Here is a 27,984-nt window from a genome sequence, read left to right as displayed (position 1 = left end):
CAGGAGACGCCTCAGCCTGCAGGGCCTCCAGAGAGGTGGAATGGGCTTTGCCTCCTGCTTTTGCTTTGTGCCCTCTTCCATGCCGGCTTGCTGGAATGGGAGCGATGGCTGTTCCTGCGGGGAGCTGCCGTCCGCCAGGTTGTGACTTTAAACACAGAGCCAACGTTCCCAGCCTAGAAGAGATGGGAATCACAGGTGGGTGTAAAAGACATTCCTAGAACAGAGGCGTTTTTGGCATGAGCATTGGATTCAAAAAAGAAAACCCTTAGCTCTATAAATAATGTGGGTCATGAAGCCCTAGGAGAATAAACTGAGGCTTGAGCCTGCTCTCCCTGCCTGCACTCAGCAGAGCTCTGCAGCTCCGCACAGGACACGGCGCCAAGCAGCCCAGGGCCTCTGCTTTCAGCTCCTGGGCTTCCCTCCCGCCCTGCTCCTTTCCAAGGTACCGGCTCCTGCGCGCCGGGGACGGTGGTCACAGCTGCTGGAAAGGAGGGATCGTCTGAGCGAGGGGCACCATCCATTGAATCCATAGGGAATCCCAGCATCCAAGCAAATGCCGAGGCGGAGATCTGTCTCCTGGCACCTGGAGCATCTCTCAATTACAGGGAGGGGGTGAAGGAAGAAACTGTCTCCAGAAAAGGAGAATCTGAGAGGAGAGGCTGTCTTGGTTTGGTGCTTTATCTGTACCGCACCAGCAGCGGGAGGAGAAGATGCGATACGAGGCTGCGTTTGCCTGGTCAGAGTTTTAATGCTCATTTGATGATGAAAAGCTATAGCAAGAATTAAGCAAAAGGGCCCTAGGGAGCCCTCGAGACCTTCGTTCTACCTTTACGAGAGGGGAGGAGAGGAGCTTGGGAAGGATTCAGACGGGTTGCATCAAGGTGCCCCTGATTCACCCACCGCTGTTACTTCGAGTCCAGTCTGTCAGAATGTGCTGAGAAACCCAGAGCTGTTGTTCGCTGTCCCGTGGCACCATGAAATCTGGTGCTGGAGGAGCCCGTGGCCTTCGGAGCAGCCGACTCTCCTGGGGCTATTTGGAGGCTGAAAGTGGAGGTGATGCCCACGACCATGGGCATATTCTGTCCTGATTTAGGAGAAGTGCACAGAGGGAGTGTGACGGGAGGCAAGGAGCCTGGGACGCGAGGGGGCCTCCAGGTAATGAAGTTAATTGGATATGCTGATTTGAATTGAATGTGCATGTAAGGGTTGTCATTAATTTCCTTACGGACATATGTGTGATTTAAAGGAAAGATACTTAATGGGATTACAGTTCCACTTGAGTTTCAAGGGGGGACTCCCCACGCAGAGCTCTGTGTGCTGAGTGTCGTGTGGGCGTGAGGGAATCCGGCGTGTCGGAGCGGGATCTCCTCCCTGCGATGGACCCGTGGGACAGGCTCTTGTCCCGTGGCTCACACGGGGCTCGGCAATATCTGCATTAGCAGGTTCCGATCCGGATCCATTGCAGGCTCCTCGTACAGTCACCCAACTTCCCTGCGGTTTGTTAGGGAGCCGTAAGTGGCTCTCACCCAGCTCCCAGGAGCATCAGAAAATTATCTGATGTTAGCAATTCTCCAGGGAATTTCGAATGTGAAGGGTTCTTTACTCACAGAGGAATCTCACATAGGCCCTGAAGGGCTCTGGAGAACTCCTTGGGTAGAGATTTGTGTTTCCCGTGCCGGATTCTCCCCTCCTTGGGGATGCTCTATGTGCTTCTCGGAGGCCCACACAGACCCCAGCACGGGGACGTGTGAAATGAGCTTGTGGAAAAGGCATGTTCATGAGCAGGGTGGAGAAAGTGCCTGGTCATCACAGGCGTCTTCGCCTCCTTTTGAGCGCGATGGGACAATAGTCTGCCTCGGCGAAATTGGATTAGCAAATGTGAATGCCTTCTGCGAAGATTGCTTGATAGAAGCACGCGCAGAAAGGCCGGGCTCGTTTATTTATCTTGTCTTGTCTTTGGGAAGCTTTTGCATTGCTGAATCTCTTCTTCATGGAAATTACCCTTAGTAGGAGCTGCTGTTAGGAAATTACCTTTAGTCTGGGGAGGAGAAGCTGTGCAAAATCCCTGATGGAAAGGGTAGGGGAAAACCGTCCAACCAATACTCTGCTCCAGCCTGATTCAAAAACCTATTTCCAGCACTGAAGTAAGAAATCCTGCAGCTTTGAAGGAAGACTTTTTTGGGGGAAATGCTCAAGAGCTGATACCTGCAACTGTTGATGTCAAAAAATTGTGGTAGTTCTACAAAGAGACGCCTTGGTAGTAAAGGATGTTTCGTATATTGCCCTCAGTGTCTATAGGCAACGCTCTGGTGTGACTCCTAGACCAGAGAGCAGCCTATGGCAATGTCCATTTATACACAAACGCAGCGTTATTGTGTGTGTTTTAGGTATCTTAGATTTAATGCAAGCTGGGCAAAATACACCCAGAAACCTTAATGCAGGAGGTTGGAGCTTCTCACCGCCGGAGATCCTTGAAGGGCTCATGCGCTTATCCCCGTGGGTGCTCGGCGGCAGCGTGTGCGCGGCACAATGTGGAATTCTGCTAATCTCTTAGGATAATGCCGAGCTTAGGGCTGCAGTCGCTCTTGTGCGGGTATTAGACGCACAAATCTCCGCCGAGCCCCTGCAGAACCGCGGTCCCCGCAGAGCCTCCCGCTCCGCGCCGCGGACATCTCTGCCCTTCGGTGGGTGGTGGAATTAGGGGGATAGGGAAGCCTGGGAGCCCTGTCCTGGCCCGGCGCGACACCGTTTCCGCAGGTGGCGGTGGCCCCGGCGCTCCAGGACACGGAGCAGGTGGCACGTGACGGGTCCCCTGGTGCCAGGGACCCCCCAGCGCCGCCCACCCAGCCGAGAGCAGTAATTAAATCACAATAAGACGTGTTAATGGGAGGACTTCCGCTGGCGTTGCTGTGGTAACAGCTTTAAACAGCCGTCTCTGTGGAGGCCGAGGAGGCCGCAGTGCTGGTGTGGAGGCCGCGGTGCTGTGGTGGAGGCTGCGGGGCCACGGCTGCAGTGCAGGACACCCTCCAAGGGCCTCGTGCTCCACGGCTCTGCACAGCTTTTTTGCAGGTTTTTGTTGGCGCCCATGGCACGGCCTCAAGCCCACAACCGTGGTGTGGTGCCGAGGCTGGCACGGCAGGAGGTCGGTGCAGCGGGACCTGCGTGCTGGGATGCGAGGGGAGCAGACGTCCTCTCGGAGCTCTGCATGGACCCGCGTGCTGGTACCCGAAGGGAGCCGACGTCCCCCGGGAGCTCTGCATGGACCCACGTGCTGGCACCCGAAGGGAGCCGACGTCCCCCGGGAGCTCCGCGCTGCCCTTTCCGAAGCCCCGGAGCCGTGCGGAGCGGCGTGTCGCGGCCGCTTGCCGCCGGAGGGGCAGCGGAGCGGACACGGCGGCAGAGCCCGGCGCGGCAGATGGCATCGCGCCCTGCGAGGCGCCGCCGGCGAGGGGCAGTCCCCGCGCCGCCGCGCGGCAGCATCCGTGTCGCCGGGAGCCCCGGCGCTGCCGGTGGCCACCATGGAGCCGCTGGCTCGCGTGGCTGCTCTAATCTCCCTGCCTGGCGCTTGCCAGGGTTTTCAGCTTGATGTTATGTAGACACCATGTTGCAATCAAATGGCTATTCAAATATGCAAATCCTGGTAGGAAAGACAATGTAAATTGTTTGTTTATCCTCCTGCCTCCCCCTCGCGCGGCTCCCAAGGCCATGAATTATTAACTTTTGGAAGAGATGATAGGTTCTCAGCAGCAGCAGCTCCTGGTGGCGGTGGGATTTGTCACGTCTCCGGCAGCCTTTCCTGCAGGGCCAGGGAGTTGTCTTTTGGCGTGGAAGATTCCTACAAGCGGGCTGGAAAACCAAAGGAGCCATCTGGCCATGGGGTTGGTCATTGCGCTGAGCAGCACGAGCTGCACTCGTGTTACCTCGCAGAGCCCTGCCGAGCCCAGCAGGATGGGATGACAATGTCATCCCAGGATCCTGAAGCAGAGATGCTATTTGGGGGTGGCAGGAGGACGTGGTGGCTGTTACGGGCCAGTTGGCTCCTCAGATGGTGCAACGTGAGAGCAGAGCTGATTGTCCTTCCCAAGCAGCCTGCAGTAACAGTGCAGAGGGCTGATTTTCATCAGCACCTGGGTTCTTCAGGACATGCCATTCTGTTTTGCTTCACTTTGCTTTCACTGTTGGATGCCTATGAGTGCTCAGAGCACAGTGGCTGTCTGCAAGCTCACCTGCCAGCAGAAAACTCTCCCCTTGCTTCACATGGACTAGGGAAATAATGTTAGTCTCGATGCAGAAAGAATCCCTGCTTTAGCTCTTGCATGTTCCTAGCGCTTGCCAACTGTCTTGGCTTCACATCTCCAAGTTGCAAACCGTGATTTTAAATTTGTTTCTTCTTCTTACCTTGTCCTCCCCCTCTCCCTTCTCCCCGTCCCCCTACAAAAAAAAATTGGAATTTGGCTGCTATGAAGTTACCTGTTTGTGCTTTTTCCAGATCCGAGCAGATGGTCCTCCCCACGGTGGAATTCAGTATGAAATGGTCACGGTTTTCAAGGACGGGAGCCCTATCCTTCGAGACATGGCCTTCTCCATTGACCAGAAGTACCTGTACGTCATGTCGGAACGGCAGGTAAGACCTTCCTCTGTATCTGCACGGCTGCAGCTTCCTTCCATGCAGAGCATGGACTCGGTGCCTGCTGGCTAAGGTTGCCTTGGCTGTTGAGCAAGGGATCAGGTTCCACCTCTGAGCGCTCTGGGATCCGCTTGTACACACCAGAGATGGAGCAGGTATTGAGCAAGTCCCACTGCACTGCAGAGCAGATAGTTCCTTCCAAAACTAGCAAAACTGTTTGCTAACTTACCTGAAGCAATCCTCCAAAATAAAACCGTTTCATTAAAATATTAATCTCACGGTGGTTTTCACAGGCAGCCTTAGTATCCATCACGTGCTCATACCAGTGACAAAACAACCAGAGCGGGTGCAAAACAGTTTTTTAGCCAAATCCAGTGGGGATGCCTCCAACTCATCTTTTATGAAGCGAGAGAGCCTTAATATTCATCAAAGTGCTAATTTGCTTAATTGTGAAACAAAATGATGTGAAGAGAATTAGCAAATAATGCAGTATTCCCGGAATGTTAATTCCGTCTCTGCGGTGAGCCCAGGTACCAAGCAGGGGCGGGAGGGACGTTCCTGGCCGGGCTGTGGTTACGCACAGCCTAGGCAATAGGCTGTGTTGATGTATAGCTGCTTCCCAACAAAAACCCCATGCATCATCCCTGTATCAAACCCATCTTCTTGCTCAGTTAGCAGCTGCTAGGATCAGCTTTATGCTGAAATGAGTTGAGAAAAGTAATTGCTTCATCCTAAATCTGGAGCTCTGCTTAGGCGTCGCGTCCTTCCACGCTCGCCCTGGCGCCCGGCCCAGCCCTGTCTGCATTTCGCTCCAATTTATGTGCAGTTCCTTTGAGCTCTCCATGAGCCTTTCATGTTTCATTGCCAGCTTCTTCCAAAGCAGAATATTTGACATTTGCTTTCACTCCCACAAAGCACAGAAGCAACAGTTGCACAGCCCGGTTCAGGGGCGAGGGGGAAGAGAAACTTTGCTTCCAGCTACTTATCCCGAGCTCTTTAAGCACATGATTTAAGAGGGCTTATTAGGAGCTTTCACAGGCGCTCTTCCCGCTGCACCTGCTTTCAGATAGCTCCTGTGGCGAAAGAGAAGTGATTCTGGCTGTGCCTGTTGGGAGCGGAGCTTGGTTTCGCAGCAAACAAACAGCCCTGCTGCCCCCGAGCCGAGCGAGGCTCGAGATGCCCCCGAGCCGGAGACGTGTTGGGGAGCAGCACGCCGCGGCAGCCGGGGCGGGAGGAGCGGCACGGCACCGATGGCACCGGCAGCCCTGGGCAGAGTTACGTCCCAAACAGCGGGAGATGCCGCAGGTCGGCGTTGAGAAGCAGTTGCTGTTTGGAGAAGATGCATGCGTGATTCGGAAGCCAAAAGCAGAGAGGCCCGAGGCTGTGCCTGGGGATTAGGCAGCAGCAAGGGGTTAATGTCAGCGCAGAAGGAGAAGGGTAAGGAGGGTCCTGGGGCCCCCAGGAGCCCCCCGGCTTAATGACATTCCAGTTCTAAGGACCAATGTGTGGGACAACCTGCATCAGCAGCCTTTGCAGGTGCAGAAAAGCCTCTGAGATTCCTTGCTTTAAGCCAGAAAGCCTGATTGAGGCTTACAGGAAGAAAACGCTGGTGTTATATGTATTTATATCTATCTATATATATATGAAGTGGCTTTATAATAATTCAGTCATGAAGTATTAATTGTCTGTGCGTCAGGAAGACTGGAGCTTTTTTAATGTATGAGAGCTCCGTGCATTTCAATTCTGGAGGTCCTGTAGGACACGAGCAATTTCCCGACTCTGAGGCTGTGCTCCCTTGTGGGTCGGTTCAGCCCTTTCACAGGCACCGCTTTGTTTTTGCTCCCCAAAACCTGCTCCTTGCAGCCCCTGAGTGCTCATCCTGGGCCGGGGGCACTGTGCGAGCACCGAGGAATTGGGGCAAAGGTCTGTGCAGCTCTTGCCAGAAGAACAAATTCTGCTATTTTTAATCCTGGAGCGGGCAGAGGTGCCGCGCGGAGACACGGGAGACACCAGAGCGGAATTGCCGTCTCTTGAAGACTTCACCGCTTAATCAAGGGCTATAAATAAGAGATTTAAAGCAGCGGGATCAAAGTGCTACAGGCTTTGCTGGGAAGGAATATTCCTGCGCTAGGCAGGAGAAACGTGGTCCGACAGGGCTCCTGCCCTGCTGCATTTCGCCGGTGCCGCGGTCTGGGGGCCTGAGAAAAGCCCAGTCCTCAGCACCGAGGGAGGTAGCGGGGCTGTAAATACCAACGTGCCCTGAAAAGAACGGAGACGACAGAATGCAAAATGCACGAGATGTGGCTAAAAGGGACTGGAGCTGTTAGGATGGGGCGGCGGGGGGAAGTGATCTGATGAAATTTTTAGCTATATTATCTGTGAGTTGAACAGACAGCTGGGGGGATGTAACCCCAGCAAAGTTTGGATCGGGGGCCAGGCGAGCGGCCCCAGGGCTGCACGGCTCGTGCCCAGGTGCCCAGTTCTGCCTACAGCTCCTATACCCAGGCTAGGTTTTCCCATTGTCCTCTCTGTAGCCAGATAGGAATCATTAAGGACTTCCACTAAAAAGTAGTCTGGGGTCATTACCAACATGCACCTGACAAGCAGGATGTGTTAATTGACGGGAACGGAGCAGCTCAGCCCGCTCGGACACGTGCGGCCTTGTTTCCCTGCCCTGCTGGCAGTGTGGTTGTCCCACCGACCGGGCCTGGATCTGCAGGATTTATCCATCCAGAGCGTCAGAGCGCTGCGATACAGAGCTCAGTGCTGCACCCTCTGCAGCAGCAGTTCCTCAAGAAGCAGCATCCGTGGTGGAAGTGGTGCAAAAAGGCCCCGGTGCAAAGGTGAAGCGTTGCAGGCAGTGGGTTCGTTTGCCCAAATGAGACGTGTTTCAGACCTTGCTCACACGGTTCTTCCACATGCACGCGAGGTTTGCTCACAGCCCCAGTTTGCTCTGCTGTGTTTTCCTTCAGATAAATCTATTTTTCCCCTGCCAGACGCAGCCATGGGGTTCCCCTGTATTTGCTGTGGCATTTTCTTCCCTTTCCAAGGCCTCCCTTCCCACAGACCTAGTGCGTCATTCCCAGGCAGGCAACTCGAAATGCTTTGGCAGTGCGGGGTTGGGAGCAGGCAAAGTTCGGGGCTGCCTTGGAAGCGTTTTGGTGTCTCCCCGTATGGCCAGGCGGACACGGGTCGCTCCTCTGTGCTTTGCTGTATGATCAGAGCAAGGCGAGAATTCTATTCCCCACGCGGATAATTCCTCCAAGGAGAAATGTGAAATTTCACACCGCCCATTGCAGCGAGTGCTCAGCTATGAAATTTAAAAGAAAACCTCCGATTCCTCTTTCTCTCTCCAGCAAAGCTTTTTCTTTTTTTGCTCTTTCTTCCTCCTTTCCGTGCTGCTGTAATAGTTACTCTCCTCAGCAAATGAGTTTGGCGGCTATTGAGCCGGTGCGGAGGGGAATTATTGCACCGGGCACGAACAGAAAAGAAACATAACTCACAATATGGTGAGGGGAGCTCTGAAATTGCACAAATTATTCTATTTTATACTTTAATTAGTTTGAATTAGCAATGGGAATAGATGCATAAAATGATCCAGTGAAGGGTGAAATGGAAAAAGGGATATGCTATAGAGTATCACTTTATTATTATGAAGTTTGCAGGAAGGAAGCGGCGAGGAGGTGTCGGCCCTCGCCCGCCTGGATCTGCTCCCGAGAGCCCAGGGAGCTGCTCCGCTCTGCCCTGGCCGCCCCGGCTCCTTCTCCGTCCTCCGCGTTGAGCTGACCCCGGGGCTGGCAGGGACAGAAAGATGCAGAAAGACTTGAGATCCACCCTGAGTCTTAACCCAGACGCCCTAAGTCGCATCATTCTTCCCCCCAGGCACTGGAAAGTTCTGCAGCGTCAGGCTGCCTGGGTTTGCACTTTCAGTATCTCCGTTTTATTGGTTGCAGGCCAGATCAGATCGGGGGAATGTAGCTATAAACAGAGATTCCTGCAGTAATTTTGAGATGAATGGTACTTAAAAAAAAGAAACAGTCTGAATTCCAGGCCAAGCCTCCAAATTGCCATCCCCGTGGGATGTCTGCATCCTGCTGCAGAGGGAAGCCCTGCAAGGAGATGCGATCTCAGCCGAGATGTGGCACTCCATGAGGGAGATGCTCCTGCTTTGCTGCCTGCTGTGGGCTGCGAGGGACGGCCAGAGCGCGCGAGGGCAGCCGCAGCGGCCGGAGGAAGGGCCCGAGGCTCCCTTGGGAAGCCCGGGAAGGTCTCCCGGCAGCAGGTGAGCGCGGGCTGCCAGGAGCGGCCTTCTAGTCTGCAGAGGTGGTAGGGAAATATTGTGCTCGGATTATCCTAATTCTTGAAGGGTTGCAGCCCAAAGGGCTGCACAGGGGTTGGCATGGGTGTTTTGGAGCTGGAAGCTCCTTGCTTTGGAGTTTGCCTACCTCCTTTCTCTTGCAATCAGCCATTTATCTGCTCTGTGCCCCTACGGCTTTTTAATTAGTATTGACGTTTCCTTTCAAAGAGAGACCAAGCTGAGCCCTCGGAAACGCAGCCAGCATATGATGCTAACAGCACATGGCGTGGGCAGGATGGTGCCCACTGCTCTCTGGCACGAGGCTCCCAGGGGCCTGGAGAAGATCGAGTTGGACTTTTCTGATATCTAAGATGCTTTCAAAGTATCTGGGAAAATGGTACATTTTGCAGCACACCTGGGAGCTTAACAAATTCAGGCAATGATTGACCCAACTGCACGGACATGTGCTGTGTGTGAGAGCAAACACCCCGGCGAGGAGACGTCCAGCGCTGCAGCTCGTTTCCCTTGTTTCCTCCTACCAAGCCCCACTTGCAGGCTCTTTCCCATCCCTTTATGAGGTGACTCATAGGCAGGCAACTGTCAGCATCCAGGGTGCTATTAATATCTCGGGAAGAACATGCTGATAAGGTTTTCTGTTTCTTTTGGGGGAGAAATTGGAGGGGAGGATGGATGGCCAGACCTTGGTGCAAGTAAACAGACATTCCTTCCATGGGAAAAAGGTGTTCCAATCATTCCTTGTAAAGTGGAGTTTCCAGTAAACTGGAAATGGTTCCTGTAAACACTGGAGCATCCTGGAGACTAGTGCCTCTCTGGCACCTGGATGGAATCTGGAGCCGCACGGTCCAATTTCCTGCTCCATCTGGTGACCTGGGGGGAATTTGGACCAAGAGCAGCGCGGGGCCCCCGAGCCGGCTCCGCACCGCTGCAAGGAGAGGTGAGAAAGTCATTTTGATCCCAGCTGGTAATTTCGGATCCTTTCTTAATGGACTGAGTGTGGTCCCCATAACTATAAATTTTCCTGGCTTGGGTCAGTTGAAATTGGAGACTTAATGCTACAGAAGGGCATGGTTTTATTTTATTTTTTTCACTCTGTGTAATCATATTGATGCTGCGGTGTAACAGTCCTGAATAATGGGTGGCCAGAGAGAAAGAGGGCATCTCCTTAGCTCCCCGTTGTTATTGTCTCTGGGTGCAGAGCAAAATGTGTAGGCTCCGGGCTAGACTGTGTAAATCTCGTTAGAAAGCCATTCCCGGCTAATGAAACCCTGGGAGAGAGGGATTTGGCTTCCCAGCCTTCAGCCTTATAGCAAAGGCTGGAATAAATCCATCTTCAGTTGTGTGTAGGCTGGTCTCGCTCTCCCCCATTGCACTCCTGTGTTTATCAGCGGAGTCGGATGCTGTCGTTGCTCTTGGAGATCAGCCCCGGGTCAGTAATTTGTTGCCTCTGCACCTGAGTGACTTCAAGTGCAATTACCTTCTCTTTTTTAAACAAAAACAAGCAAAAATCAGCGTGCAAAGAAGCCTCACCTGGTCTTAAATCCTGACATGGAAGCAGCAAACAGACATGCAAATAATTACAGCTCCCGCGCGGCGCATCGTGCCGCAGCCGGCGCGGCAGCGAGGGCTCGTTCCGGGGAGCAGAGCTGCTAGGGAAAGCTGCAGAGAGGAAGTGCCCGGGAGAACGGAGCGGCTCCCCCTGCTCCGGGCGCGGAGCGGCGGGACGAGCGCGTGGAGGGAGCGCGCGGCTCCCAGGGACACGCTCACCCCCGTGCGGCACAGAGGCCTCTGACCCCTGACGTTAAAGCCCATCCTAATGTGCCTTTTAATGACCTAAAGCCAAGCCTATCTTAGCGTGCCTGTTAATGGCCTAAAGCCGAGCCTATGCTGACATGCCTTTTCCCCTTGCCACATCTCACAGACTCGGCAGTAGCAATGTGTGCTGCCCCCTTCTCTGCTTTTCCTTCTTTTGCCTGTTTTCCCTCCCGCTCTTGGCCCCGCACAACAAGGCTCAAGCAGGGGCACAAGGGGCTGCACTCGCAGCTCGAGGCGGCGGGATAAGGTGCAACCCTGGGAGCTGCAGGAGCAACCCGTGGGAGCAGAGCCCCGAGCGGTGCCCAGCGCCGCTGCCTGTCCAGGGACGGGGCCATCCTGCCTCGCATGCAGCCAGCTCTCTGAAGGCTCAAATACTTTTTTTCTTACACCCTGACTAATCTTCTTAATGCTTTACAGCCTCGTGTTCTGTAATTGAATGCATTTTATTTAGAAAATAACATTTAGTGCCACTTTGGATTTCCAATTATTCTTCAATCGGACTTTGAGGGCCTGATGTCTTTGTCGTTTTGATATGCACAGAAGATGGCAACATCAGAGCAGCCAAACAGCGGATTATTTCCACTGCTGATTACTAGGCTTGTGTGTAAAATATGCAGGGCCAACTTTAGTCTTAGGCATAAATCTCTTGAAATGAATTAAAGTATCACAGCAGCAGCAAATTTGTGCCCTAGCTTCCAAGGATGTGGGAGGAAATTGCGGCCACCATAGCTGTCAATGAGAGCAATGTGGATGGGTCCTTGCCCTGATGGTAACGGCTCTGACTCCGCGTGTGGACAACCCGGTGCAGGTTTGTGCTGGGACACCGAGAGCAGTGACACCAAAGCCACGCTCCAAACAGCCCTGGGGCCTTCATCCACCGTGGGCGGCCTTCCTCAGCGAGCAGGAAGCCTCTTGGATGGAGGGGAGAGGGAGGCTCATTTGCTCACGGAAGAGCCCCAGAAAAGAGGAGCTGCCTCCGGGCTGCCCGTTTCGCTTGCATGGGTTGTGACGGCCCTGGGTCCCCGGTCAGACAGGGCAACCAGGCTCCCAGACCGCAGCAATCAGGAGCGGGAGCAGGAAAACAGGGATGTGGCTCAGCAACCTGGATTGCTGCGTGGGGTGTTGAAGTGCCTTGGATCTTAAAGGCTCTGTGCAGCTCCGCTCGTGCCTATACGTTTCCCCATAATTTCCTGGAGTAACTTAAACATCTTGAAGAGCCCTGAAATGGCTCCAGCCTTGGGAATTGGGTTGTTTGCCTGCCTGCGCTGCAGTGTCCAGCAGTCCATCCCGATGGTGCAGCGGGATGGGGGATCACTCGGATCCTGGTTGGACACAGGGGCTCCTTGGGGTGTAGCCTGCGGAGCAGCAGGGCAGGGATCATCGCGGGCAGCACCCAAGGCGGGTGCTGCTGTTTCCCCGTGCAGAATGAAGCGGGAGCTGGGCCGCGTGGAGCCGGGAGGCGCGGAGCCGGGGCCGCAGGCGTCTCCGTGTGCGCGGCGTCTCCATCCTGCCGGCCCCGCTGCCGCCCCGGCTCACGCGGCTCATTTCTCATCCCGAGCCCAGCTGCCGCCGGCGCCTCCCGCCGCCGTGTTCCTGCTACTTGTATGAGGAGAAAGAATAAGGAGGGGAAGCAGGGGACTGCGGAGGTTCATTTGCCACTTGTCAGGCTGCCGGCGCAGCAGAAATAGAGTCATCGCTCGGCTCCGTCCTTGCCGCGGCGGGGCCGGCACCTTCTCCGTAGCCGCGGTACTTATTCATGGCCTTGCTGGGGGCAGGGGCTGCTGAGGCCCCCGCTCTTCCCGATGGGCTCTGCCCTTCAGCATTTGCTGTGTGTGGGGCGGCAGGGCCCGAGGCTCTCCCAGCGGGAGAAGGGGAGCCTTGACTGCAGGCTGGATCTGTGGATGATTCCAGGCTCCGCTCGGCTGGCTCCACGCGCTGCCCTACTTCCTCCTGCCCACAACCAGCAGCTCTGGGAGCAGGGAAGGGCGGCTGCCCATGGAGTGGGGCCGTGAGTCCTGTCCCCACAGCTGTGCCGCCGAGCGGAGCCTTTGGGAGGGCGCTGGGCAGCGCGCGCCCGCGGCGGGCACCCGCGCGGCGGGGTTTGCACCTGGCACCTCTGCCCGCCTGGGAAACCCGAGCCTGGCCAGCGGGTTCTGCCCAGGAATGTGAGCGGAGGCCCCGGGGCCATCGGGGCGAGAGGAGCAGCGCGAGGGTCCCCGAGGCCTCAGCGAGTCAGTGGCATCCTCGGGCATCCCAAGTCGGTGATGGCCCCAGGGAACTGGTTTTCCAGCAGCCAATGTGAGCGGATAAGGTATATACAGATATACATATATGTATGTTCCAGTACTGCCGGTGCTCGTTGCTTTTAGTGGCAACAGATTCCACGTTTTAATTAAGAGAGCTACGAGGATCCTCCCTGCCGTGCTGGGGCTCCCTGGAAGCGGAGAGCTCCTGATTTCCATACAGGCTCATTTATTGTGAGGTTCCAGTCGGAGCCTCAGCCCTGTGGCCTTTCCCCGAGCTGTGGTGCAGGCTCCATAACGATGCTGATGCCAATTATATTTATGGCAATAGATGCAGATGCTCCTGAGAGCAGCCAGGAGCTTCCTTGCCCAGAAAGCCCCTGTCCCCAGTGCCGTATCCAGCCAGAGCTGCTGATGTCAGGACCCTGTTTACAGCAGAGCCCGATTTGGCTTCTGGGGACAAGTGACTTAGCGCTGCAGCGCTGTGAACATTAATGCAGCAATTCGGGAGTTTACATATGAGCTCCGAGCTTCTAAGTGCAGCCCGTTGCCTCTGCCTCCCATCAAAGCAGCGCCGCAGCTTCAGAGCCGCTCTTTGATTTGCATCTCCCGAGCAGCAAAACAGCAGCCTGAGGAAAAGCAAGTGGAGATGACAGGGAAGTTCTTTGCTCCACCTTCCCGGCTATAGAAGCTGCTGCAGCTTTTATTCCTGCTTAGGGGAGGTCCTTGCCCAGCTTCCCAGGACACATCCAAGCCGCAGTGTTTGCAGCGGGGAGCAACTATTTAAAGTGCCGACCTGGGGGGTGGCACCGAGCACGGGCTCCAAGGATGGGAATGTTGTGGGGAGGGTTTAATGGGCGAAAACCACTGTGCTGTGGCTGTGCCCTCCCGCTAGCTGTGTGTTTAATGCAGCCCCCGGGCCAGGGCTGGTTCTTTGGCTCCTGCTGGCCCCTCGCCCTCGGTCCAGGGCTGCCGTCACCCCCGGTGCTGCGAGCTGCTCGGGAGTCACCCCAGCACTTGGGAAAGGAATGTTAAAGGGCTGTTATGTAAACGCGCCGTGCCTGAACAGACTGTGTTTTCAGTGTAAATCTGCTGCAGGGAATGATTAAACCTTCATTTGGTCTCTTTTTTATTATTTCATTAAATAAGATTTATACAGGTACAGCCCTGGAAAGGTCATCCGTGCCCGGAGCGCTGGGAAGGACTCGGCGCATTCCTCCCTTTCCACCTCCCTGTTCACTGGTCGTTCAGGGATGCAAAAGCACCGGACTTAGTGCCAGGGCTGTTCTGGGGATCTGATTTATGCAGGACCAGAATTTATCCATACCTGGACCAGGTGCAGGAGCTCCCTCCACAGCTCCCTCACGCCCAGCGTGTTCCAGACCGAGCCTGGCTGCTGGCTGCCACTTCCATAAGGGACAAGTCCCTTGCAGTAACGAGCAATGAGGCTGACCAAGCCACTTGCAATAAGCACTTGCAAAGCCATTTAATGGCAAAATTGGGGTGACTTGTGACACCTACGTGTGCGTGCCGGCCTCGTGCTCTTCATCATAGAAGATGAAGAGCAGGTGCCCTGCTCGGCAGGCAGGCTTGGGCCTCCCTTGGCAGGGAGGGAAGGGGCACTCAGAGAGCCCCATACGTTATTTTTTCAGCCTCTCCATGATCCCCTCTTCCCTTTCGGGAAGGACGAGCCCGAGCACACTGAGGGGAGGAGGAGGATGTGCTTTAACAGTAAATATAGCCTTGTTATTTATCGATGCAGAGTAATTGAAGTAATTTCACGTCGTTTTTAAAGGCAGTGCCTTGGGATCTAATCTCTCTGTCTGATATTAATGGGTAATATTTGGTTGCCTCGTTCATTCATTACTGTTTTCATTATGACTCTAATCCCATTTAGGAGTCTGTTTGTCATTTTAAACTCCTCGGTTTTATCCTGGCGCGCCGTAATCCTCTCTTGCAACCGAAACTGGGGAGCTGCAGGGCTGTGGTTTGGAGAAGGGGCCTCTGCCGCCCCGCGCGTGGTCGGGTGGGAATGCGGCAGCATCTGGTGACACGTGTGGCCTCGGAGCCTCCGCTTCGGCTCGTGGCCTCCCCTCGGCCCCTGCGGTGCCGAGCCAGGATCCTGAGGAGTCCGCGGCTAATTAGCGTTCCCGGGATCCGACCCATTGTGCCATTAATGAGGCTCTGGCACCGCTCCGACTAAAACAGTCATTTTAATAAGCCCAGCCCACTCGTACGTGTTGGTGGAGCACCTAATTACCCTGCTCCCAGCTCCAGCCGTGTTCAGACCTCTCTTTTTACCACTTACTTACCAAAGAGCACGGCAGAGCAGTGCGCTCCTTATAGTTATTCACCTTAATTAATTTTCTGTTCAATGCAGCAGGGCTGCAGGCCGGGTGGCGTCGGCACTCGAGCAGCCGCAGCCCCGGCAGCTGCTCCCGCCGTCCGCACTCTTGCTTGGTGCCAAAATTCCCAGGTTCTGCCCTGGGAAACCTCTCCCGTCCTGGTGCTCCGGCAGCTGGTGAGAAGCGAAGGGGGCTCGTGGGGCACAGAGCCCAGCATGCCGCAAAGGCCGCTCGGATCAGGGTTTCAGGGAGTTTCTCCGCACGCTCCTGCAGCGCTGTAATTAAATAATCCCTTTGTAGTCATGGAAACGTTGTCTCCGGGTCCTCTCCCACTCACCGTTCCGCTGCCCGACGTCGCGGGCGCCGCTTCGATGCCGCCAGCCCTGCGGCGGCTCCGCTGCCCTCCGTGCGGAGCGGCTGCAGGGCGCAGGGCCCGGGACGGCCCGGCCTCTCCCGGGCATGAGGAGCTCTTGAGGGAGCTGGAACGGGGCCTCGGGGCAGCCGCTGGAGCCGCCGCTGCCCCTGCAGCAGCCCCTGCCCCGGGATGCTCTGGCTCTCGCTGAGTTAGTTCATCAGCGGGGACGTCGGGGCTCAGGCTGGCCCTGCACAACACACCCCTGAAGACCTTGCACGCGGTTGCTGTGAGTGCCGGGAGCACTTGGGTGACTAATCTTCATCCGTGTAAACAGAGAGAACTATTTGCTTTTGCAGAGTAAGTACAGAGAAGCAGAGCCCTTTCCAAACAGCCCCCTGCGCTTCCCGCAGGGCTGCCCGGGGCTGCAGCGCCCGCGGAGCCGCGAGGTGCCCGACCCACATGCTCCTGCCCCTGTGCTCCTGTGCAACTCCCAGCGTCTCCTCCAGCTTTTACCTGGCCACCCTGGAGAAAGGATCATTCCTCTGCCTGATCCCAGTGACTCTCTGCTGGATTTTTCCCAAATCAGTGGTGATCCAGGGTGTTTTTCCTGGTTATCCGCGAATCTGCACCATGGTGCCTTGTGTCCTGCTCTCTCTCAGCACGGGACTTCAGATACAAATGCTCGTATCTCCCCATGATAACTATGCTGGCAGAGCAGAGCTGAAAAACACATAGGGCCAAGAGCTTTTCTCTGCTAGCCCTGGGAGGAAGAAGGGAATTGCGCTGTCCCGCTCCGCAGTCTCTGGAAGAAGCAGCTCTCAGCCACACAGAATCGCAGTAGCTTTGCGCTAACACGTGGAAATAGCCAACTTCCAGTGGGATTTCTCCTGTTTTTCCATTAAAATGAAATATTTTCTTTAGTGTACTGGAGTCTGTTAGGTATTTGGGTTGTAACGATGGCCAATAACATCTTGGTCTTATGAGCACTGGGCCACGGACCTGCAGGCACTGCTCTGGAGCCGTTGGCAGCGGGATCTCGGATCCGGCTCACGCTCCTCTCTGTCATATGCATCTCTTCCCATCTCCGAGCCGGAGCCGTCCCTGCGTGCAGCATCCGCTGCTCGCAGTCCTGCTCCGCAGGCTCCGCGTCCCCTGGCGCTCGGGTTCGCCCAAGCCCAGCCGTGCGCATCCCGCGGCCTCGGGCTCCGCCGGGAGCGCCGCTCCGCGCAGATGCGCGCGGTTCGTGTTGTAGGGAAGGCTGTCGAGTGGGGCTCAGGAAACAAGAAGAATAGCAGCCCTATTGGTGTCATGTTTAGAGAGGAACTGGGTTCTCACTATATCAACAGCACTTGGCGTCAAAGTGGCCTTTGTCCGCCGAGACACTGCTGCCTTTCAGCCCCGCGCGGCCCAGCTGCTGCGGCCGTCCGCGCTGCACCGGCACGGCCCCGGCATGGCCCAGCACCCGGCACAGCACCCGGCACAGCACCCCATACAGCACCGTCATGACCCCGCACAGCACCCCATACAGCACCCGGCACAACAGCCTTTCTCCTGCTTTTTTGCAGGCAGCAGCAAGTAGAGCCTTGCCCAAGTGACCAAATGGCCTCATGACTCGGTGTCTAATATTTCCCATTCTCTGGCTTCTGCACAGGTGTCCGAGTGAGGTCCCTGGAGCCTGTGGACTGCTTTTGTGTGCCCCGGTGGCGGCTCAGGAGGCTGGTGGGCACGAGGCCTGGCGCCGGGCGCTCACCGCGCGCTGCTGCTTCCCTTGCAGGTGTCGCGGGTGCCGGTGGAGTCCTGCGAGCAGTACACGACGTGCGGCGAGTGCCTGAGCTCCGGGGACCCGCACTGCGGCTGGTGCACCCTGCACCACATGTAAGTGCATGTGCACCTTTGGAGAGGTGGGATGCAACCTGGAGAGGTGGGATACACTCTGGAGAGGTGGGATAGACCAAGCAAATTCCCTCCTTTGGAGAGGGTGTCCTGGGGCACAGGGGGACACAGAACACAGATCCATGGCAGCAGGACCTCTGTGCTGAGCTCTCCTGCTCGGGACACAGGCCGGCTTGGCCAGGCGAGCGGGACCTATTAAACGTCACTGGCAGAGGTGGAAACTCTGCATGGGAAGGTGGGAGCGCATCCGCTCGGGCAGCACGAGGGAGCGGGCGAGCATGGTGCCGCCGCGCGCAGCGGCCACCCAGGGCTGTGGCTTCCCCCCGGCCGGGAGGCCGCTCTGAATGCACAAGGGGTCTGTCCCGCGGCCCCGGCGGAAGGGGGACAAGGGGAACCCAGCAAGGGGAGGGCGGGCGGGCCCCGGGCACGGGGAATAGAGATCCCGGCGGCCGCGTGCCAGCTCGCACAGCGTCACGGGAAGCCGAGCGGGGTCAGGCCCCGCGCCGCGCTTGGCCCCGTGCCCAAGCGGCAGGTGTTGGGAGGGTGGGAAAGGAGAGGGAAGGCAGCGTGGATGCAAAATCCGGCCTGGATCAGGGCCGCTCTGCGTCACTCCGGGTGGAAAGGGGCTCGCGGCGCCCGGCTCCCTTTCCCGGGCTCGTGACCCGAATCCTGCGAGCCAGCCGGGAGGTGGGTGAAGGCTGTTATCTTCACTGAACAGAGAGAAAACCCTCCATGTGGAGAGCAGAGAAGGGCATCGTTCCCTCTGCCCTTTTGGCCAGGATGTTTTGCATTAATCTCTTCCCAGCGAGAGCTCCTTGATGCTGCTGCTCAGCCCTCTGCTGAGTTCTCCCGCCTTGCTGCGCTGCTCGAAGCAGTGATTACTTTTTAGCCCTTGTCTTAAGCTCTAGATAATTGGGTTCGCTCACTGCCACTGAAGCCTCTGTCACGCTGGTGTAGAGGCCCCTGCACAGTTTGTGTTCAGTTTGGCTCCTTGCTCCTCTGATTCCTTCGCTTCCCCAGGAAGCCAGAGAAGTTTTCAGAAGTTTTCTCATACATGAGAAAGAGGGAATTTCGGCTCCTGCTCTGGTCACACGGGTGTTCCAAGGGAGCGGGTGGAAGCCTCGAGGAGGAGGATAAGGAGCCTCTCCAGCCCGCTGGGATTAGAAACCTGCAAGACTCTTCCCTGTGCTGCTCTCTGCAAGTGCCTTATTGTCTACAGCCCGATTTATCTCTGTTAGGGCTGTTGCCATAAATAGTATGATAAAAAAGAACCATTCCAGCAAGTCAATGAGATAAAGGCTCCAGTCAAGAGCTCACTTTAAAGGTATCTTACAGATTCACTTAAACCTCAATAATTCTTCCTTGGGCAGCATTCATATTTAGCTCCATTATATCCCCAAAAAAAGAAGGGCAAGAGGGTGCAGAGAGCAGCGGGAGTATTTGCAGGGGCTGCTTGGGAGACAAAAGCAGAAACTTCACTACCCGTTTTCAGAAGGAAATAGCGTCTTGGCCAGGATGATCAGTCACTTTTTTGGTGCTCAGGAGATTTTGCAAGTTGGTGTTGAGCTGATCTCAGGTAGATCTGGCCTGGCCAAAGCCCGGCTTTACGTGGGCGGCCAGGTTGCTGCTAACGCACAGGTTGGGGTGAGAGGGCCTGAGGAAGCAGCCTGAGCGACGGCGTTCACGTAAACAGCAAGGAGGAACTTCCCGGTGACCATACCCTGATCCCCCAGCCTTTGCACTGCAGTTTGAAGTAAGGTCAGGATCGATAGCGGTGGAAACTGGTGAGGTTTGCTGATAGTTCATTAACACCTTTAAAATGCCAATATGTGTCGTGTGCTCCCAGGAGCGGAGCCTGAAGAGCAGCATTTCCCCAAATGACACAAGATAGAAAATCAGTGCGGGATCCCGCTGCTGTGCAGTGTTGTCTAGTGTCTAGTAGCTGAAGCATTTCCCTAATTCTTGCTTTCCTGGTGGGCACCGCTCTGTGCCCACGCTTAGTGTTTCCCGCTCCTGGAAGCGGGAATGGGAGCAAACCGTGGAGAGCGAGGCAGGGAAGCCAGGAAACGCTCAGGCTGCCACTGGAGGAGCCACCCCCGTTCTCTCCAGCCTTAGGAAGAGAGGATGAACAAGCTGCATGTTTTTGGTTAAATTAAAATGGAGGCAGCTTCTCTGACTGCTTTTCGCAGCTGCAGAGCTGCAGTTTGGGTGCAGATTATGGGTTTATGGCTCTCGGGAAGGATGCACGGAGGGTGCTGTGCTGTTGGGCACACAGAAGCCGGTCCCGGGATCCGGCAGCGGCGCCGTTCCCGGGGTTGGGGGGTGTTTCCCAGGGTCGGGCACACTGACATGTGCTCGTGTGCCAGGTGCTCGCCGAGGGACAGCTGCGAGCGGGCGGACGAGCCGAACCGCTTCGCTGCCACCATCGGCCAGTGCATGAGCGTCACCGTGCAGCCCAGCAGCATCTCCGTGTCCGAGCACAGCCTCCCGGTAGGTGCTGGCGAGCCGGGTAGGGGCCGTTTTTGTGCATTTCCAGCCCATTTCGGGTGCACAACCATCGCTCCGTTTTCCAGCCTTTCTCCCTTCTTGGAAGCACAGATGTTTCTGCCTGAGGTCAGGCTTGCAGAGGGGCCACTATGGAGAGGACTGGAGCAGGCAGGGAGCAAATCCCCTCTCCTGCTGCCCGGCTCGCACTTGCCCTGCTCGGGTTTCACTAGCTGCTGAAGGAGAGGCTTTGTTTCCCCGGTCCCCTGGGAGCCGCGTGCCCAGCCTCACTTCTCCCGGGTGTCCCAGCTGCGCACGGAGCAGCTCAGCTCTGCCGCGGGCGCCGCGGCTCCGGCTGCCCTGCCACAAGTGCTGCCACAGCTGGGGCCTGGAGCAGCTGCCCTCGTGTCCTCCTGCCGCGCCGGGACCTCGTGTCCCCCTGCCCGGCCTCCCCGCCACGTGTCCTGCCTGTGCCTTGGCCACCCGCAGCCGTGTGCCATGGAGGTACCCACGGCCTCCCCACGCTGAGCATCACTGCTTGTGTCAGAACGTGCGTGATGCCATCAGTCCCGAAGTGCTGGCTGTTCCATGGGAAACTATTCCAATGGGAATCATGGGAATCCGAGGGGTCACTGTTCCCTGGGAATAGCTGGAACCGCAGCAGAGACTCGAGCAGCTCTGGCTGCAGCCGGGTCCCCCTTGTCCCTCATCTCTCCGTGCCTCTGCTTTGCCCCTGCTCAGCTCAGCCTGCTGGTGAGCGACGCGCCAGACCTCTCGGCCGGGATCACCTGCCTCTTCGGAAACCTCACGGAGGTGGAAGGCAGCGTGTCGGGCAGCCGGGTTGTGTGTGTTTCGCCCGCGGCGAAGGATGTCCCGGCCATCCCCATGGAGCAAGGTGGGCCCCCGGCTTCTGCACAGCCATAGGAACCGTGGCGCGGATGGGTTGGCCAGGCAGAGCTGCCCCCACGGGGCAGGGCTGGCAAAACTCATGGTTGCCCCCAAGACCACTGAGCACAGAGCCACTCCTGGAGCCAAGGAGAGGGAGGCCAGGAGCTGCAGCCTCCGCAGCACCAGCTGCCGTGGAGGCTCCAGGAGGCACCTGCGGCTCTGGAGCAGATCCTGGCTTGGCCGTGGTGGGTGGGTTGGGAAGGGGCGGCCGCCAGGCCTGACTCTGCACCCCCCAGGAGATGGTGCCGATTCTGCTTTTTGGTCCTGTTCTTTGGGTCGTTTGTTTATTCATGTCTCTACTGTCATCATTCCTCCTCCCATAACCAAACTGCTCCTTGGTTAAAACTCTTTTCTCCTTGGCATCCTTCCAGGTGCCAGCCGTGCTTCCCTACTGACCACTCTGCATTTCTAAAACAGTATATGGAGCCTGGGAGCCGGGGAACACGGTGCCCATCAGCCCAGAGCAGCCCTGGGAGAACAGCCTGCCATTAATTCCCCAGTGCTGAGTCTCCCCTAATGCGCCCTTAATGCTCCTGTTTCCCAAATCATCTCCTGTTGTGGCTTAGGCTCTTTGGAGCAGGCTACATTAGTGTGTTTTTGTGCTGAGGAGAGAAATTTTTTAAGGAATGAGATGAGATCCCAAACTCATTTCAAAGGTGGCCTAAAGCAGTGCTTAGGCCCTGCATCTCCAGCGTATTTTGCCGTCAAGTCTGATTTGCTCGGGAGGGATGGCTGAGAGAGCCGGAGGCCCCGGGGGCTGCTCCGGCGGCTCTGCTCGGAGCGCCCGGAGCTGCCGCAGCCTCGCAGCGAGGCGGCCGCGCGGCGCCTTCGGGAGCGCTCCGCAAAACCCAAGCTGCTTCCCAGCTCCCGCCCACCACACATGGCTGGGGAAGCCGCGAGACGGTGTCCGCGCCGCCGCGCGCCCGCGCTCAGCGCCTGCCTCTCGCCCACAGACTGGTTCGGCCTCGTGCTGCAGCTCAAGTCGAGGGAGACTGGCAAGACCTTCGTGAGCACCGAGTTCAAGTTCTACAACTGCAGCGCCCACCAGCTGTGAGTACCCGTGCCCTTCTCCTCGCCACCCAGGCAGGCACTGCATTTCCCTCTCTTCCTGAGGGGAACAGGCAACTGCTTTTCCCAGGAGCCGCTGTTTTCCCAGGATACCGAGCAAATCCAAGCCCCTCCAAGCGAATCCATGCAAAGGCCAAAGCCTTTGTCATGCCTGGGGCGCACAAGGGAGGGATGTGCGGAAGGGGATCCGGAGTGGAGAAGGGAAAGGGCTGTGGCGTGGGTGCTGGCCCCTGTGCCCAACAGGAGGGTTTACCATGCACTTGGGGACAAGCTGTGGGCCAGCCATCGATGTGGAGCCTGCGGCTCCCTGCTGCCGATCCCCGTGTGTCCTCCTCGAGATCGGGAGGACGCAGCAGCGGGGCCGTCTCAGGAGGGAAGTGTCCAGCGTTGGAGCGTGAGCGGAGCGCTCGCTGGGGCTGGGGGCCGCGCAGCCCGTGCGAGCCCCGAGCCTTGCACACACATCCCCCCCGCGGGCTCCTCTCCTGCCCCCGGCCCGCGCCGCGGCTGCTGGCCTCAAAAACGTGTTTACACATTGGAGTGTTTATGGATTCCTGTCGGGAAGCGGAGCGAGCCTCGCGCTCCTAAGTGAAAGGCAGGCGGGACCTGCCAGGAGTGGGTAAGGGAGGGCAGGGCTGAGCTGCGAGCCTGGGGCAGCCGGCGCTGCGGGGCCGGCTGTCGGCTCCGCTTTGGGTGCACGATTTGCTGCTCTGGCTGCTGCCTGGGCTCATTCCCAACTTTGCCAAGCTAGATTTTAAGCATCGAACTGTGGGGCCTTCCCTCTGGTGCTTGGAGGACGGTTGTGTGTTCTGAGGAGCTTGGCTCGCAGGGAATTTTTCTAGGCATCCAGTCAAAACTTGTGGGGAGGGGAACCTAGCAGGGGTACGGGGATGAAAGGAGCGTGGGGAACCCTGCGGTCCCACACATTATCCCTCAGCAGGGAGCATATCCGTGTCAACACGTGCACTCCTTTCTGCCGTTCCACTGGGTTCCCATGGCCTTGGATTTGCTTGAGGGATGGTATTACAGGGAACCCTTGTTCTCTTGGGAGTGGAGGTTGAATCGGGAGAGGCAATGCATCTTCTCTGCCCTTTGCTTGGCTCCCTCGGGCCCAGACCCTCTCCATTGCCACTCTCAGGGTATTTAAAGCAGGGCAGGGCAGCAGCTGAGCCATCTCTGGCTGCGTGGCAGCCAAGGAAATGGTCTTGTGCCTCGCGTGAAGCGTGTGCCCTTTGGGAGCTTGCGGTAGGCTAAGAAGGGCAGAAGATGTTTGTGGTTGGCATAGACGAGAAGAGGCTGCTCTTGCAGGACAAGCCTGTTTGAAGTCCATTGCAACAAGCTAAGGAACAGATGAGGTGAAGAGATGCTCCGTTGCTGAGGAGGGACAGGATGAAGGAGCCCAGGTGGTGGCCCTGTGAGGGTCCCCAGGAGCTGGGGATCAGCTGGGGCCAAGCAGAGCTGGGAGCAGCAGCCAGAAAAGCCACGGACGGTGAGAGGTGCCCAGCCGAGCTGCTGCCCTGGACGAGCAAGGAGATCCTTCTGCCTCCTCCTGCAGGGCTAGGATGAGCAGAGAGCTCTGTCAGCTCCCGACGGGGAGGCCAAAGGCCAGGCCCGAGGCAGGTGAGCGAGGGTGACAGAAATGCCGCAACCAGAAACAGAGACAGAAATGGGTCAGATAAATGAGTAATTAAATAAGCTTGCAACACTTGATATTTCTCCCCAGATTTGCATTTGCATGATTAGAATAAGCTTCCTTGGCTATTAAGGTCACTATGAATGCATCAGAAGGAAAATACAATTGAGTTATTAAATATGCGCTCGAGTGGCAGCAGCTTGAAAGAGGAAGCACCAGGCGGTGGCACCTCTGCCCAGCTGGCCCGGAGGGCAGGGAGGCAGCACAGGGCCCCCCTGCTCTGCTCCCTGCCCCGCGACACGTGCCCGGAACGGCTGGTGCTGAGCGGGGTCCAGGCTCCGGCTGCGCCCCGCAGTCCAAGGGGGACCCCACAGCTCCCCATCCCCTTCCTCTCCGATTCTGCAAGGGGCATTTGCACCCCTGGTACCGACTGGATTATTTGAGCCCTGGTCATGTTGATTTTATGCAGATGGCTGCTTTTTTGTTGAAAGCACTGTTTTTATTCAATTGCCCCTCCTGCTGTCTTTTTTTTAGAAAGAAAAAAAAGAAGTGTTCCATGTAAAGGAGCAGATTTGTTTGTAACTCATATGTTTTGCATATCCTTCCCTTTGGGATCTAGTACAGCTTAAATAAAATGCCAAAACCATCTGAAGTGATGTTCTTGTGGGAAGGACGTGCAGCACTGACAGCCGGCACCTGGGATCGGCGCGGGGCCCGCAGAGCTCCGGCTTGTGCCGCTCTCGCTCCGTGTCCTGCTCCCGATTCCAGCTCCCGCTCCCGATTCCAGCTGTCACGTTCCCGCCGTGCCGACAGCCCCAGATGTCAGTGGGATGGGGGGGTCTCTCCTCTAGATCCTCCTCTAGCCAAAAATGGAGTCCCGATCCTGTACCATACTGTGTTCAGTTGGGCCCAGGGCAGTGATGTGTCATAAATGCAAGCTTGCATTTTAGTAGTGAATGGTCCTGCAGGTTGTTTACAGGTTGTCTCCTCCCCACAGGTGCCTGTCCTGCGTGAACAGCGCGTTCCGCTGCCACTGGTGCAAGTACCGGAACCTCTGCACCCACGATCCCACCACGTGCTCCTTCCAGGAGGGCCGCATCAACGTCTCCGAGGTACTGGCACCCTTTCAGGCACTTCTTGTGGCGCTTGTCCCATGGCACAAGTAGCCAGGGTTGCTCTGAGGGCTTTTAACTTTCCAGAGGGCACATGTGCACTCTTGGCTGGCCTCTGATAGTGCAGAAGCAGCTTTAAAGGAGCTTAGTAAGAAAGTGTCAGCCTAGCAAAAACAACACATCTCACCTTGAACACCAAACTGGGGACGCTTAAACTCAGTAATAGCTATAATTTCTGTAGTATTTTCCTTGAGGGGTGTCAAGGACTTCTCAAAGACCAGCGCATTTCCGTAACTCAGCTTTCTGCACGAGGCATGCAGGGATTTGCCCAGCAGCAAATGACCAGTGGAATGCAGAGCTCTTGGGGAGGCTCCTGCTTTCACATCCAGTGGGTTGTGTTGACAGGCCTGAAATATATGACTGCAACCGGGCTGTAAACTGATTAGGAAGGGAGTTACAAATGTGAACAGCCCCAAACTTTGAGGAAGAAAATAGCCCTGGGTTCCAAAGCTGTGGCCTGGGAGCCGTCTCTGTTAAGAGTTAATAAAAGGCATAGGGCTCCATTCCAAAAACACTTCTAAAAGTTGGGAGGAGGCACAGCCTACAAGCAACCTTGCCAGAGGACACACACGAATACTGAGCGAGCAAAGAAGGCAGGATTAGCAAGGACCAAGATGAAGCTTCCTAAGTAGACACGGAGTGAATGGATGAGAAAGGGAGGAAGGTCAGTCAGGAGAGTAAAACACTGAGCCATTAAATGGAGGCGACTCAAGCTCCCAGGCTGCCAGCTAAAGCAACATTAAACCTCAAACTTAAGCTGCACATGTGCCTTGCTGTTTAAAATGCTGTCAAGAGGCACCTGGGCACAAGGCAAGAAAAGTAACTCCACGTTACTTCAGCAAGAATCTGCAGCAGCGAAAGGGTGGAGAGTGTAACCAGGAGCAGGCAGCAGCCCCCATGAGCTGCATCAAGCTGCAGAGGTGCAGGTGCCCACAGAGATGCACCTGCCCTGGGGACAAGCCAAAAGCTTTCTTAGACCACTTCAAAACCAAGGAACTTCCTTTTAAGACAGCCTGAGAAAGTAACAACCTTTGCTTTTCCTTCTGTCAAGTGATGTGGGTTTCTTTTGCCTTCACGCTCAAAGCCTTGTCTGTCTTCCCAGGCTTTACAATTATAGTCCTCGTTTTTATAGGTCTTCAACCCTATGATATCAAAAATGATTTTTAAAGCTTGACAACTCTCCGATAAAGTAGGACAATTCCATTATCTCCATTTTTCTCTTGGGAAAGCACAGGAGATGATTACCTGAGATCACACAGAGCGAGTGGAAGGGCTGGTGTCTGTCTGCCAGCTCCTGCTGTGATCTGCAGAGCCACAGGACTCTGCTGTCCCCATGCTACTGCTGCTGCTTCATCTCGCAGGGCTTCGGGCACTTTCCTTCTTGCTTTGCTTCCTTGCTTCAGTTTGCTTCCTACCAGTGGATGTGAAGTGCTGACTAATGCCTTTCTGGTGATTGCTTTTGATAAGGGCTCGTGATAACAGTACGGATGGTTTAGTCTTCATCGTGACATCTCTGCACTTCTGAACACGCATGCGAACCCAGCCCTAATTTGTTTGCTTATTTAAAGTAAATGAATTGCCACTTGTGTACACAGAGCAGTTCTAGTGCGTTTATTATGGGTATTTCACTCCCGCTAACACATCAAATAAATGCCTCATAAAAGTTTCCTCACTTAAAACAATCCGGATCACAATGTTCTCATTGTGTCACGGTCTGATATATTGGCAAAATGTTTGTGCTTATCAACATCATTCCCTTCATAGCGGCACGTCTATTGTGTTTGGAAGGAGAGCATTAATAGCAGCACTCCAGGCAGAGTTGCCTCCGTCAAGGAGGGCTCGGGGAGCGCTGTGTGGAGCTGTGTGCTGGCCTACTTACCGTCCCATGTGTGTGCTCTCACACAGGCTTTGCACACATGTTTACATGGGCATGGAAATGTTCTTCTGACTTTATATTTACTAGAAAATATCCTGGATATTCTCTTTTGCCCTTGACTCCCCGTGACTTGGATCCCAGCTGGATCCACTGATGGTCTTGCTTTGCACGGCGTCGCTCCAACGCTGCAGCACAAGGAGCTTCGAGACCTTTGCCACCTCAAACCAGGCCTGTAATAGCATTTTAATGTGCAGGAGGGGTTGGATCTCTGCGTGTGGAAGGCTTATGGCTATAAGATGTGTCCCTGTAAATGTATAAACCATGCAGGTGAAGAGCAGTGTAGCAACACAGATCTGTTCTTACACACATCCCCACGGAGAGCTAGGAGCAAATGAATCCTATTAACTTCCAGGCTGGGATCCGTGCCCTCTTTGATGGCCGCTGTGTGCAGATAATGTTGTTTCCACATGTGAGATGCTGAACGGGGGAGCGGAGTGTTTCACATTCCTGCAGCTTAGTGCAGGGCCGGATTTCAGCTCCCTTCTGGCTCCTTGGAGCTGAGGTTTGCATTAGGACTTGGAGAGCAGTTTCTTTGCACCACGCTGGACCTGTTGATGCTCCCTGCTGCTTGATGCTCCTTGAGAGAAATAGAACAACACAGAGCTCCCTTGTATCTGTCCCTCAGTCCCCATCTCTGAATAGCTGGAGGGAGACTGTGATGTGGAAGGACAAATAGGGGTCTCATCTAAGCCCGCTGCAATCAGCAAATGACTTTCTGTGGGGTGACATGCAGCTCCTAGAGATGTATGTGTGTGAGCGAGTACCCATAGCAACAAAAAGCCCGGGTGTGCAGCAGGAATAACTCGTCTCTATTTGGAAAGCTTGATTTGAGCTTGTTGGCAACCCCTTTTTGTCAGTAGGTTTGTGGTAAATGAGAGCTGCAGTGTTTGCTCTTCGGGAGAAAGGAGAGACGTGGGAGAAGGCACCGTAAGGGGGCAGGGACAGGAGGGTGCCAGGCGGTTGAGAAAGCAGAGCCCACCTGTATTTGCAGGCTGTAAATACAGCACTTTATAAAACGCAGGCCACGCAAGGGCTGCAGCACCCAACACTGCACGGAGCGTGGGACCAGAGGTCATTTGGCAGGAATTTGCCAGTGAGCGAAGTCCAGCTTCAAGTGACTTTCTTCTTTTTATGTGTGGTTGCTAAGGGGCAA

General features: G+C 55.9%; 1 protein-coding gene across 1 annotated transcript in view; it reads left to right on the top strand.

Annotated features, from left to right (window-relative positions):
* PLXNA2 (plexin A2) overlaps window positions 1-27,984 on the top strand; it is a 134,906-nt gene that overhangs the window by 70,282 nt on the left and 36,640 nt on the right. The window contains exons 5-10 of the mRNA XM_026036097.1: window positions 4,490-4,624; window positions 17,475-17,575; window positions 19,960-20,083; window positions 20,819-20,972; window positions 21,979-22,075; window positions 24,721-24,835. Of these exons, the coding sequence (XP_025891882.1) occupies window positions 4,490-4,624; window positions 17,475-17,575; window positions 19,960-20,083; window positions 20,819-20,972; window positions 21,979-22,075; window positions 24,721-24,835 (726 nt within the window). The remainder of the gene's footprint in view (window positions 1-4,489; window positions 4,625-17,474; window positions 17,576-19,959; window positions 20,084-20,818; window positions 20,973-21,978; window positions 22,076-24,720; window positions 24,836-27,984) is intronic.

This window comes from Nothoprocta perdicaria, unplaced genomic scaffold, assembly GCF_003342845.1.
Source record: "Nothoprocta perdicaria isolate Ctin4 unplaced genomic scaffold, notPer1 scaffold_170, whole genome shotgun sequence".
NCBI classification, from domain to species: domain Eukaryota; kingdom Metazoa; phylum Chordata; class Aves; order Tinamiformes; family Tinamidae; genus Nothoprocta; species Nothoprocta perdicaria.
The sequence above is the reverse complement of the archived record's forward strand: the minus strand, read 5'-3'. Positions and strand labels throughout refer to the sequence as shown.